This window comes from Lissotriton vulgaris, chromosome 7 (genome assembly GCF_964263255.1).
Source record: "Lissotriton vulgaris chromosome 7, aLisVul1.2, whole genome shotgun sequence".
In the NCBI taxonomy this organism is placed as follows: Eukaryota; Metazoa; Chordata; class Amphibia; order Caudata; family Salamandridae; genus Lissotriton; species Lissotriton vulgaris.
In genome coordinates, this window is record NC_141695.1 from 879,214,579 (window position 1) to 879,227,001 (window position 12,423).

The window sequence follows — 12,423 nt, forward strand, 5'->3', positions numbered from 1 at the left end:
ACGAAATTTGTTGCAATTGGATATCTCTTGTGGCTCAGGCTGCCAACATAACTCCTGGTCCCAGGGAAAAGCACTTCTTAGTAAATCTGCCCGCCCCGTGCTTCATCATGCTCCACTGCCCATAGACAACCCAGGACCATTCAACTTCCCCATGAATGTGTGTGAACAAAATCTGAAACAGAAGCAATTGAATTATATGATGTGTTTCTCATACCTGGCTTGGATCTGCAATTTACAAAGAAGACCCAACCTCTCATCTGTTATTGTGACAGGAAGCCTGAAAAGACACAGCCAGCCTGGTTGCTTTATGTGGAAGAGGGTATTCCACCTGGTTGGGAGAGGGTAGCTGACCAAACTGCCATCAACAATTCACTCCAGCCTTTTGAAGACTTTTAGAAACGAAATGTCTCTGAATCTATGGTCATTCTTGGGCGGTGAGATATGGACTGAATGGATCTCCTAAATCGAGAAGCAGTATGACGTTTTGCATTTGCCACTCTACTGTTTGCTGATGGATTTCTAAAGGTGCTGCCCAAATGGAGACCCCAAGTGAGTTCAAGGCAACCTAAGGTGCAGTGTATAGAATCTTCAAGACAATCCTAACCAGAGAGGGTGGCAAGCTATATCGCAACAGCAAAGTGCAGTTAAATGGACCCAGAGGACAGTGCATCTCTCTGGAAGGATTACTGTCCCAGAAGCTTTGAATGAACATTGTGTTAGCAGGAAGAGCCCCATTTTACTACCCTGGTTCCACCTATCATCCTTCCTGTATGGGCATTAACCCTCAACAACTTTGGAGCTGGGTGCCATTAAAATAACCATGAGCTTAGGTGCAAACCCATCCCGATGTGCTGTGCAGAGTCCCAGCAACAAGTGGTTCCCTGCACCACCAAATACTAAACTTGTTAACCCTATTGCAAGTTCTATTTAAGGCTTATGGGTCAATTCTGGGCCAGTCTTACAAACATACTTTTTGGATGGTGTTAGACAGACTTACAACCCCCTTGACAACCAAGAGAGATTTCCTGGGGTACCTGGACACTTATTCCTATTCAACTATCATCTATGGTCACAGAACTACAGCTCTGTTTTTGATTCCAGAATTCCAGAATTAAAATCAGCTCTTGTGCTGAAAAACGTGGCCCTAATTCTGCAGAAATAATTTGTGAATAGTTCAGCTAAAGGCCTGTAGATTGCTCAGCATTCAAGACTTCAGAATGTTCCTTATTTGTGAATAGTTCAGCTAAAGACTTGTATACGTCTCAGACTTCAAACCACTTCTGTTTGTCTCAGCTGATAGACCCATACCAGACCTAATCCCCAGCATCCCGTGTAAACACCTATAGAGCATCCCGCCTTCAAGAGTGCTAGGTGGTTCGTAGAACTTCCCTGATGTAGGAAATGGCCTGAATTTGCAGCACAACAGCACGGATCTGAGCACTATCAGAAATCTTGCTTTGAGATAATGTTTAGTCAAATCTTTAAAACACTCAAAATGGAACTGATAGCACAAATAAAAGTGCATACGGTGACGGACATGAATGTGGAATGCGGATGCAATGAATGCGGATGCAGTGAAGCAACCTTGTAAATTGGACAATTAAAAGTAACAGAGCTCATGGATAGATTAGTTATTCAAAGAGTATATATACTCCAGAGAGACTGTGAACTAGTAATGCAGATGCACCAGCACTAGGTTCCCATGACAACCACGAGTCATCCTTGTTTAGGGGTTGTGCCATTTCACATAAAATAAATGGAGATAGAGGAAGCCTTGCAAAATGAGGGAAGAAAGAAGGAAGCTTCAGAGATATAACCTTACAAGGGAACACATTTAGAAGGAGAAAAATAGAAACACTCCTATGCTTCAAGGAAGATGGAACCATCAAGACAGTGTCGGAAAACACATATCTTGTAGCTCAGATCCAGAGAGAAGTAGTGTTTGCTTCCACACTTTAACAAATCCACTACCGTCCCATCACGGTTGCCGTATGCTAGATGCCAGTAGAGCCGGGGAAATGGAAATTGGATCAAAGAAGGAAAACAGAGACACTTGAGATCATCTCTCAGACTCGTCTAGACTTCAAGTGGCCATCGTAATTATCTAAAAACATAAGATTACTTGTGCAGCATCTATTTCAAGACATATGTAGATTCAATGCTAACATTCAGATGATCTTTATATCCCTGAATGTCTTGTGATGTGGAACATCTGATACCTCTGAAAACGGAATACAAGTAGCACTGTGATGTAGTTTACATGCAAACTATTTTCTAAAAATAGTCACTTCATGAGATTTAGCATTCTACATGAAAACAAAAACCATACATTTGGCGAATGTGATGCTGATAATTTCACTTGTTTTCTTTTGATACTTTCTGTTTTTATTGCATTGCCTACATTCAGCTCCTCGTTGCATTGCAAATCTAGAAAACGCCAAGTCTGCTTGCTCCTATACATGCCTATAGAAAATAATGTTCTCATAAATCACATACATTAATGTAAAAAAGAAAGTCAGAAGTCCATAATCCACTGCACAGTTACCTCATTTTAAATCGAAAGTCTTCCTCACCTAAAACATTAACTACGGTTTAGAAATAATCTTCTTTCACTGTTTTATCAATCTATCATTGCTGAGATATGCCCAGAAGCAGATCAAGCAAATGCCTGGCTCCATCATGGGGACTTTAAAGACATGGGGCCCTCCTTTATAGGCACTATGGAAATAAAGAGATTGTGTACTCTTTGTGCTTCAGTAAACATCATACATGGCACTTGCATTCCTCTATTGAGGAATGTACCACTATGTTACAGCATGTCAACATTTTGAGATATGTAGTCATAATACACCTCCCCCAAAAATTCCGAATACATCTCAGCAGGTCAAACTGCAATTCCATGTTATGCCCCATTTATGAAATGAAGAGTGGGTCTTATATAGCTCATCTGTCACTCCTAACGGCTCAGCTCGTCATGGCCCCTGGAACGCTCAGGTGCGGGGAGAATTCCCCCGCTGTGCTGAGCGTTCCATGGGAGGCAATACACCTGTGACGAGCTCAGCTCGTCATGAGCATGCGGGTGCTGTGCGCGCCCTCCTCCCCCCCCCCCCCCCCCCCCCCCAGCACCGCAGGGGATTAACCCCCACAGCGAAGGGGTTAAAGCCTTTTTAAACTGCCCCTCCTGTTCAATTACTCTGAGTTCCTTTGGTATGCAATTCCAGGACTTTGCGGTGTAGTGGATAAACTTGAAATAGGAGCTGTTGATAGCCTCCAGTAAACATTCTATAGTGTAGGCTTTTACCAGGTGCAGTACCTACTCCACCATCATTCACCCTCCTCATAATCAGGACCAAAGTCTGGAAACTTGCATTTTCAAACTATCCGTCACCATGCAGATGACTTTTATATCCCAACATGTTCTATCAAAAACAACAGCTAAAGATTGTCCTTAGTCTCATACTGTGAAACATATTCTGCTGCAGGAAAATCATAACAAACAAATCTAAAGTCATTGTATATAAAGCTTATCATGTTTCGTACTTTTTTGAGATTTACAAATAAATCACCAAAGAGCCTAGTTCATTTAAGACATAGGTCTTTCCGGCAATCCTGAAAATCCTCCACCTCTTGTGAAAAGTAAGCACAAGGGCAAATTACAACAACGCTATGATCCGTGTTTGCCCATGCCTAAAAATCAGTACGAAGGGTCAAGATATCCCTGCAGATAGGGCACTCAGGGTTCGGGGTTCACATCTGCCACCATGCAGGGGAATTTTCTGTCACAAAGCATTCTAATAAAGTAGAGCTAAGATTGCCATTAGTTTCCTACTGTGATACATCTTCTGCTACAGGAAAGTCACAACAAATAAATATGAAGTAATTGAAGACATAACTTTTGATATATATGTACAAGTATTATTTTGCCAAATTAAGCACTACTTTGTCTGAAAGTGACCTTGTCAGTATGCATGTTCCATTACGTTATGTTTTGAAGATTTTGTACAGCGTACTATCACCCGGGAGGGAATCCATTGTGTGATTTAAATCACACAAAAGGGTAAACTAAATGTTATGCCGTAAGCTTTCAGTTTTTTTAAATGTGTGCAAATGTCAGCTTCATGTACGCTGTCCTGCCATTGCTGTTGTAATTCTCTGCAAATGTATTGATTATATCATTTTAGAAAATGAGTATTTCACAGCAGTTGTGTTAATCATTTTCTGCTTTGTGCATGGGCTGGTTATGGATGTGCTCTGTAATGTGTTACTAAAAATATCAATATCCGAAAAAAGGAATGATGATGGATGAAGTCACGTCTTGTTGGTTAATCAGAGGACAGCAGTGGTGGCTGCCTCTGTACGGTCTTGGGGGCAGGAGGGCGGAGGCATGATAAAAAAAAGAAATGACTTACCTTCTACGGGAGAGATGTGCAGCCGCCGCTGCACATCTCTCCCGTAGTCCTTGCAGGGCACCGGAAGCACCCAGTCTCTTGGACTCTACCAACCAATCATGAGGCTGCAGGAGCAGCGTTGTGATTGATCTGAGTGGCCGAAAAGGCTAGTCAGTAACTGGGAGGCTGGGATGTTCTCCACTGGGCTGTGCAACATAGCCCAGTGGGCAACATGCCAAGTAAGCATCTCTGTTTGGACGGCCCCAGAGGACCGCCCAAGCCGTCATGCGCACTTAAGGAGGGTGTAAACCACTCCTGCTCCCTCTGACGTGGGGAGCCCAGCCCAGCCCTGCCCCGTCCAACCTGGCTGGAGTCGGAGTCCTGCTAAGAAAAATATATTGATAATAACTTCTTGTTGTTATCATTTTATTTTTATTTTGCAGTGATCAAGGAGCAGTGGGGCGATGCTCCCCCGCCTTAGCGGAGGAGCCGCTACTGGAGGACAGGATGTGAGAGAATGAGCCTCTTAATCGGCTTCATAGATAAAGGGGAGTGAGGGCTGTTGCAGAAGAAAGGCTTCTTCGACATCCCCTTTGAGCACCTTTTCTCTGTGATTGACAAGTCCTGGAATCAGACAGCTATGGTGTAAACTGTGTCACATTTCACGATGCTCATAAAATATTATTTATCAGATATAAAAACACATTAGACTGCGGATTCTTTTGGAGTGTTTTCATCTCTATTGATCGAACATATCAAGGGAGTCTGTGGTAATGTGGTATCTACTGTTCTACTGACCTCCCGAATAACATTATTTTAAGATTACTAGCTAAAAACAGTCTACAAAAAAACCATTAACTTCAGATTTATTGTAAAGGTATAGTCTGCGGTAATAAAAAATCATGAACACAAATTATTAATATTATTGATTTTGTTGTTGAGTGTTATTAACCCCTTTCCTGCGCCACAAATTCCGGCACAGGGGGGCTAGGGGGTGGGAGTGGGCCACTTCAGTGCTCGTGACGGCTCCACACCGTCATGAGTCACGGGCAGCGTGTGCTCATGACAGCGTGGTGCCGTCATGACCCCACCCTCTCATTAATTTGCCCGCACAGGTGGGGAATTAGTGCCGCATGGGCAGAGCAGCAGCGGTATGACGGCTCCACGCCGTCATGAGCACATGCCTGCCATGACTCATGACTGCGTGGAGCCGTCATGAGCACCCAAGAGGTTATTACTTATACTATTATTATTGTTGTTGTTGTTGATTGTTATTATTATTACTACTACTATTATTGTTATTATTATTATTACTACTTTTAATATTGTTGTTATTGTTGTTGTTATTATTATTATTATTATTATTACTATTATTATTATTGTTGGTATTACTATTGTTATTGTTGTTGCTTCCTGGTCATGCTTGTTGTATGACAGTCAGTGTGATACTATTGTTTTTTCCACATGAACACCGCACCGTGACTGACTTTTTGCAATTCCTTTCTTGTCGCTTGCAGGGGCCTTCTCAATAATGTTTCTTGTATCTTTCGTCTGTTAATGGCTATTTATACAAGTTGCTTGCCAGTCAGATTGTCTATTGGGTGATGTCTTCCGTGTGATTGCCTGTGCGCTAAACCCTCCCTGACTGCCTGTGGAAGCTTGCTCTGTAAAGCCCTACTTTGTGACAACTAATGTGAAAATCCACTGTGTCTGTCTATGAAGGATTGCTCTGTGGCAGTTTTTTGCCTGTTTGATGATTGCTTGGGTAGATGTGGTTCATAATTACCTATGGTGACCAGTGCTGTGACTGCCTGCATGCTTTCTGTAAGTGCCTGTGAATGCCTGCTCTGTGACTGATGTTGAATGCCTGCTGATGCAGTCTGCTGCTGTGCGAGTGTGCCTGGTTTGTGGCTGCCTGTGGAGGCCAGATCACAGCCTGCTTGGGTTTGTGTTCTAGCTCTCTGCCGGTCCCCCTGGAGGTCTGTTCAGTGTCAGATGTCTCCACCTGCACTGTGACTGTCTGTGTGCTTCTGGTAATCTGGGTATCTGTAATAACCTGCTCTGCATGTGGCTTGAGTATGGCGGTTGTTTCAAGGCCTTTTGTGCATCCACAATATATCCACAGGTGTTTGGAGATAACAGATACTACTGCTGAGAGTTACTATGTGGGAAAAGAACCCACTACTCACAAGTTGCAGCCCTCGCTACCCCATACTCCCTCTCCGCAGTCGCTTGCCCTAAATTACTTGGACTGTGTTTTATATATCACTAATCCTCTCTTCTCTTACACAGGTCCAGCAGTGAATGTCAGCTGTAATATTTTCATCAACAGCTTCGGCTCAATTGCAGAAACCACCATGGTGAGTACAGCCAGTACTGGCGTCAGCTCCAGGAGCAAGTAAAGGACTTGGTCTTGGTAGAGGACTTAATCCCAAAAAACTGTGTTGACCAACATTCCTTCCCCACCTTACTACCTCCTCCTCCTCTCCTTGGCATTTTTCTTTTGATGGGATTTTTAGGATCAGGATTAAACTGTCTACTACTTTAAAACTTGATAAATGTCATATTCCGCACTTGGGGGAGCGTTAGCTCTTGTTCTAGGGTACGTGAAGTCTGGGTATGGCTCCGTAGTCAGGGTTTTTTAATTGGCGTAATTTGAGTACCAGCTCTGCAGTGTGACATGTTTTCCTTTAAGATTGTGAAAGAGTGAGAAAAAGTGCCGCAGTCATGGGCACAGATCGTTATGGTCTTTACAACCTATGGGATAGTGTGGTTGCTTAACATTTGAGCTTTAAAGATCTTTGTTACTCTTGATTAAAAGTTGCTGTCAATGGCTTGAACATGTGAGGTGTGAGAGAAGGCACTGTTACCAAGAGACACTAACAAACTTAAACCTATACAATCTCTGCCTCACAAGGAATGGCCCTACTCTCTTCCATGAGGACCAACCAAGAAACAATTGCCAATACTGCTACAGATTACTATACTGAATCAATAATGATATAAGAACTGACCATCACTATACCATAAAGCTCATGAGTTGCTTTTAATTTTATACACTTGTCTCATTTTTTTTAGAAAAACCTTTGTGAATGTTTACATATAAATATTACATTTCAAAAACAAGCCCACAAATTCCCTGTACAAAATACCATATAATCCAACACCATCACATCAGGCATTCTTCTTCAAACATACAGCATTCATAACCATACCTTATAATACAACATATACAATAAACCAAACAATTAATTTGATATAACGAGGAAGTTTTTCCTACAAAGAACAAATATATACATTTAAATACATTTACAACATTCCAATGAACTTTATCCAATTTGCATAGATCCTGTTGCTATAAAAAATAACCCTTAGTGCACAAAAATATGGTTTGGTTTATCATGAGGTCTACGCGTTTCAAACCCCTCGGATTATGGGGGGTCTCATCAGGACCCAAACTTCACTAAAAAAACAAAAAGAAAGGAAACTAATCAGAAAATGACCTTCTATTTAACAATGCCAAGGTTCGGCCAGGATGAGAGCCAGCATCAGCTTACCTTAGCTTGAAATCAATTGGGCGAAAGCCCGCTAATAGCACCAGTTGAAAACGGGGATTTCTATAAAATGAAAATAAACAAAACAGAAGAGAGAAGAAGAAAGAAAACCGTCATGTTTCAGTGGCTTTCCTGTATTAAATGAACGGTGGAATGGACTGCAACTGTAAGATATGCAAACACTTACATGGAGCCATAGGGCAGTGCGATAATGAAAAAATAGGTAAATAGATTTGTTCAATCACCAGTTGCCCAGCATCTATAAATGAAAAAGGCTGGCATAAGGGCGGAGTTTTTTTGAAACAGACAAGTGGTAAATAAACGTGCGGAAATGCCGCGCTTGTAAACGAAGAATTATTTTTCTTTTGACAATGATTTCTTTTTTCAAATCAAGGGCGTGGCAATGGGGTGTCCCTTTGCCCCAGAATTGGCCGTACTGTTTATGTCCATGTATGAGGAGACATTTGTGTATAAAAACAACCCATTTTCAGAGCATATTTCGACCTGGCTAAGGTTTATTGACGATATTTGTATGGTTTGGACTGGAGGTGAGGATCAATTACAACTCTTCTACAATTGGCTCAATTCAAGGACGCCTGACATACAATTCAGCATTTCTCAATCCGCACGCAGAATAGAAGGATCTATACAAATTGGATAAAGTTCATTGGAATGTTGTAATTGTATTTAAATGTATATATTTGTTCTTTATAGGAAAAACGTCCTCGTTATATCAAATTAATTGTTTGGTTTATTGTATATGTTGTATTATAAGGTATGGTTATGAATGCAGTATGTTTGAAGAAGAATGCCTGATGTGATGGTGTTGGATTATATGGTATTTTGTACAGGGAATTTGTGGGCTTGTTTTTGAAATGTAATATTTATATGTAAAAATTGACAACGTTTTTTCTAAAAAAATGAGACAAGAGTATAAAACTAAAAGCAACTCATGAGCTTTATGGTATAGTGATGTTCAGTTCTTATATCATTATTGATTCAGTATAGTAATCTGTAGCAGTATTGGCAATTGTTTCTTGGTTGGTTTTCAATTATGCTCAGCCTTGCTGCTTAAGACCCAGACCCTTTTTTGGTATTACTCTTCCATGAGGGACACTGCTCAGTTTTCATAGGCCGTGATAATCGTCTGATGCTCCCACTTGTTGAAAGTCCCCACAGTCAACTTTTTATTACTGTGCCTCTACACAAACATCACAAACATAAAAAAATCTAAGGGTCGAACATTAGCTTAGATGACAAACAAATACACACGGTCCAAAGATTTAAAAGGTGTATCACCCGCTCCTCAGCTGTGGAAGAATTACAGTGAAACGCCAGAAACCAAATTCTCTTTTGAATATGAAATCAATACAGACTTCAGGATAAAGAAAGAAGAGCTTCACAGAAATATACCAACAAGCAAGAAAAGAGCGATATGCCTCGGGGGAGAGTAAAGCCCCCAAATCATCTAAATGCAAGCAGAGTTGATCATCACACTGAAAAGGTCTTTCATGGACAAGAACGTTAGGACCCAGGCTCAAAACGGGATGTCTGTGGAATCAGAGACTGAATAGGGGGTTCAAATAACAAGAATCTATGAAGGAGACAGGAAGCATTCCTCTCAAATGTCTGATTCCCACCCGTGGCATGTGGAACACCGCAGCTATTGCAAACTGGGTGGCAGATTTACAAGAAAGTGACACATCAGTAGAGATGCGCCACTTTCCCTGCGCCACACAGAGAAACCCTTGTGCCACCATGGATGCGCCATATTTACAATACGGCGCACCGCGCAAGGATTGACAGATACATCAGAAATACTGATACAACTGTTGGGACAAAACGCTCGCATTGCTGGAGTCGTGTCCCAAGCACGACGCAACTCCACCAATGCATTTTGAGGCCTTTTCTCAAGCTTCAAGCAGGCGTAATGTTTTGGCGCAGTGGCGTCCTAGAAGTGACGCAGTGAAATCTTGTACATTTCACTGCCTCACTTTTACCAGGCTTTCCTGAATGGGAACGCCCACCATGCATACATTATACCCGACGCAGGTATAATGTGACGCAGGGCTTTACAATGTGGCGCATCTCCCTAGATGTGTCACGTTGTAAATTTTTTACGCCGCCGCTGCATCACAAAAGTGACTCAATGGCGGCGCAAAAGTGACACAAGGGGCTTGTAACTCTGCCCAGCGTTTTTAAGCTGGAGATGGGCAATCACAGAACAAATCATCTGAAAGGAATTCCACCTTTCAAAGAGGACCATCCCTTTCTAAGAATAGCATTCCCAGTTATCTCACCAGGGTGTAAAAGGATTCATGGACGCTGAATCACCTAATAGCCGAGGCATCCATCTACAAGACTCCAATACTCATCCAGTCCTGCCTCCCAATTTCCAAACCAAGAGGCGTAGACCATCCGGTACTGGGCAATATTAGTATTTTGCAAGTATCAAACACTTAAAATAGTGAATATAAACAATCCTAAAACAATGTAATGGAGCACCAAAAGTTTTTTAAAAGGTGCCTCGCTTAACTTTGTGGGCTGCTAGTAGCTCGTGGAGTTGCTCCTCTTATGGGAAGCTTTCATCCCGGCGAGTCTGATCAGGAGAATGGGAAGCATTCTTCAGGTGGCAAGAGGATCAAAAGAGGAGCAGTTAAGACTCACAGTGCAGCAAGACCTTGCCTTCTTTCTTGAAAGAACATGGAAAATACAGTGGGCATTTTTAAGAGTTGAACCGCTGACAACCAGTAGTTGACGCTGGGTCGAGGAGTTTGTAAGGATGCTGGAAGACAAAGAGAAGGTTATTAAACAGATGTTGGAAGATGGCATCCCTCATTTCAGGAATTAACAAAAATATCAATTCATAAATTCTTTCCTTTATAAGTCAATATTTTAATAAAGGACTGTGCAAATCGTTATTTTATGACAGAAATCACATTCTTTTAGAATAGTTATTTTTATGTAGAGCTCATCAGCCATAAATTAGTCATGAGGGTTAACTGAAGCAGAGTAGGGAATTTGCATAGCCTTCTCCAGAGGGAGACCATCAAAAAGCATCCAGTGCCCCTCCCTCCAGGCTTTGCAAAGAGCTCAAGCAATGAGAAACTATGGAAATACAGGAAACATCGGGGCATATTATCAAGGGGGTTTATCTCCTCTTTTTTGGCTTTAAAAGCCAAGAAAGCGGAGATAAAATTATCTCCTTATTACCTAGCTCTCGCTAACACCAGTTAGCGACAGCTAGTAGGAGATAGCGACCATCTTGGGCCCCGCTTGGCATGTCAGTGATATTTATCACTAATGACATGCAAAGTAGGCGTGCCAAGATTTTAGCGACTGGAAACAGTCGCTAACATCGCTATCTCCTATTACCAACTTTTGGAGATATTCGCGCTAAGCACGAATATCTCCAAAAGTTAACACCTGCCCCTGAGCAGTTCTTAGCCATGTTATCCAATGGTAGGTGGATAACATGGCTAAGAGCATTATCTCGGTAATGCATGAATATCGCTGACTTTTCAGCGATATTCATGCGTTTCGGCCGATTTTTATCGCTTAGGAGATAAACCTTGATAATAGCAAGGTTCCTAAGCGATAAAAATCGCCGCTGCTCGGCGATAAAAATATCGCCGCTAAACCAACATGGCGATAATTATCGCTAGTTGTTGGTAATATGCCCCATCATTCTCTCCCATCAATTAAAAAAGAGGGTATCTATTGTGCAAGTCTGGGAACTGTTTGCCCCTCAAACAATGTATCAGAAGCACTGTATTGGCATGGGGAGTGAACATTTTTAAACACAACGATTCAATATGTCCTTTCCTAGTGAGAACCAGAAGGAAGAAAAGGAAATACCTGGCCAAGAGAACCCACACACGCCTTCCTTACTCCTGGAATGCATAATGCCCTGAGAGATAAACTGCTAGACTGTGTCTGAGATCTAGCTGGTGAGTCAGATATGTCAAATGCTTTCAGTGAATTCCCCATCAGTTGGCATACACTTCACCAATAGGTTCTCTGTTCACAAACGCATCACCTGATATTTGATTTCTGCAGTGAAAGAATTTAAGGCTAGAAAAATGGGAAAAACGTTCCTTCCACTGGAGAACCTTTCTGTTTCTCTTATCATCCATATTCACTAGCCAAGGTGGACCTCATGGTGGCAATCTAAACATATTTTCTTTTGTTTGTGGTGAAGAAGCATTCTCCAGAGACGTGACGTGGTCACCTCTGGATAGCTTTGGCAGTTCGATCTACCACTAGAGTAATACCACCAGAGGAGATGCTATCAGGATGAAGCAGTGGAAGCCCAGACAATTCAGAGAACACTTCCTGTAAACTTGCGATAACAGTGGTCCGAAAAGAAGCTTAGTCAGTTTAAGCAAACATAGGTTTACACTGCTCCTTGTACTTGAAGATAAAAAGAACTACCCACACGTCTAGAAGCCTTCTGGGCACAGGAAAAGCAGGTTCTGCCT

At 42.0% G+C, this 12,423-nt stretch overlaps 1 protein-coding gene across 3 annotated transcripts in view; it reads left to right on the forward strand.

Annotated features, from left to right (window-relative positions):
• The window catches only part of GLRA1 (glycine receptor alpha 1), a 390,673-nt gene that overhangs the window by 292,576 nt on the left and 85,674 nt on the right, over positions 1-12,423 (forward strand). For all 3 annotated transcript variants that reach the window (XM_086931266.1, XM_086931265.1, XM_086931267.1), the window contains exon 3: positions 6,681-6,748. In XM_086931266.1, the coding sequence (XP_086787392.1) occupies positions 6,681-6,748 (68 nt within the window). The remainder of the gene's footprint in view (positions 1-6,680; positions 6,749-12,423) is intronic.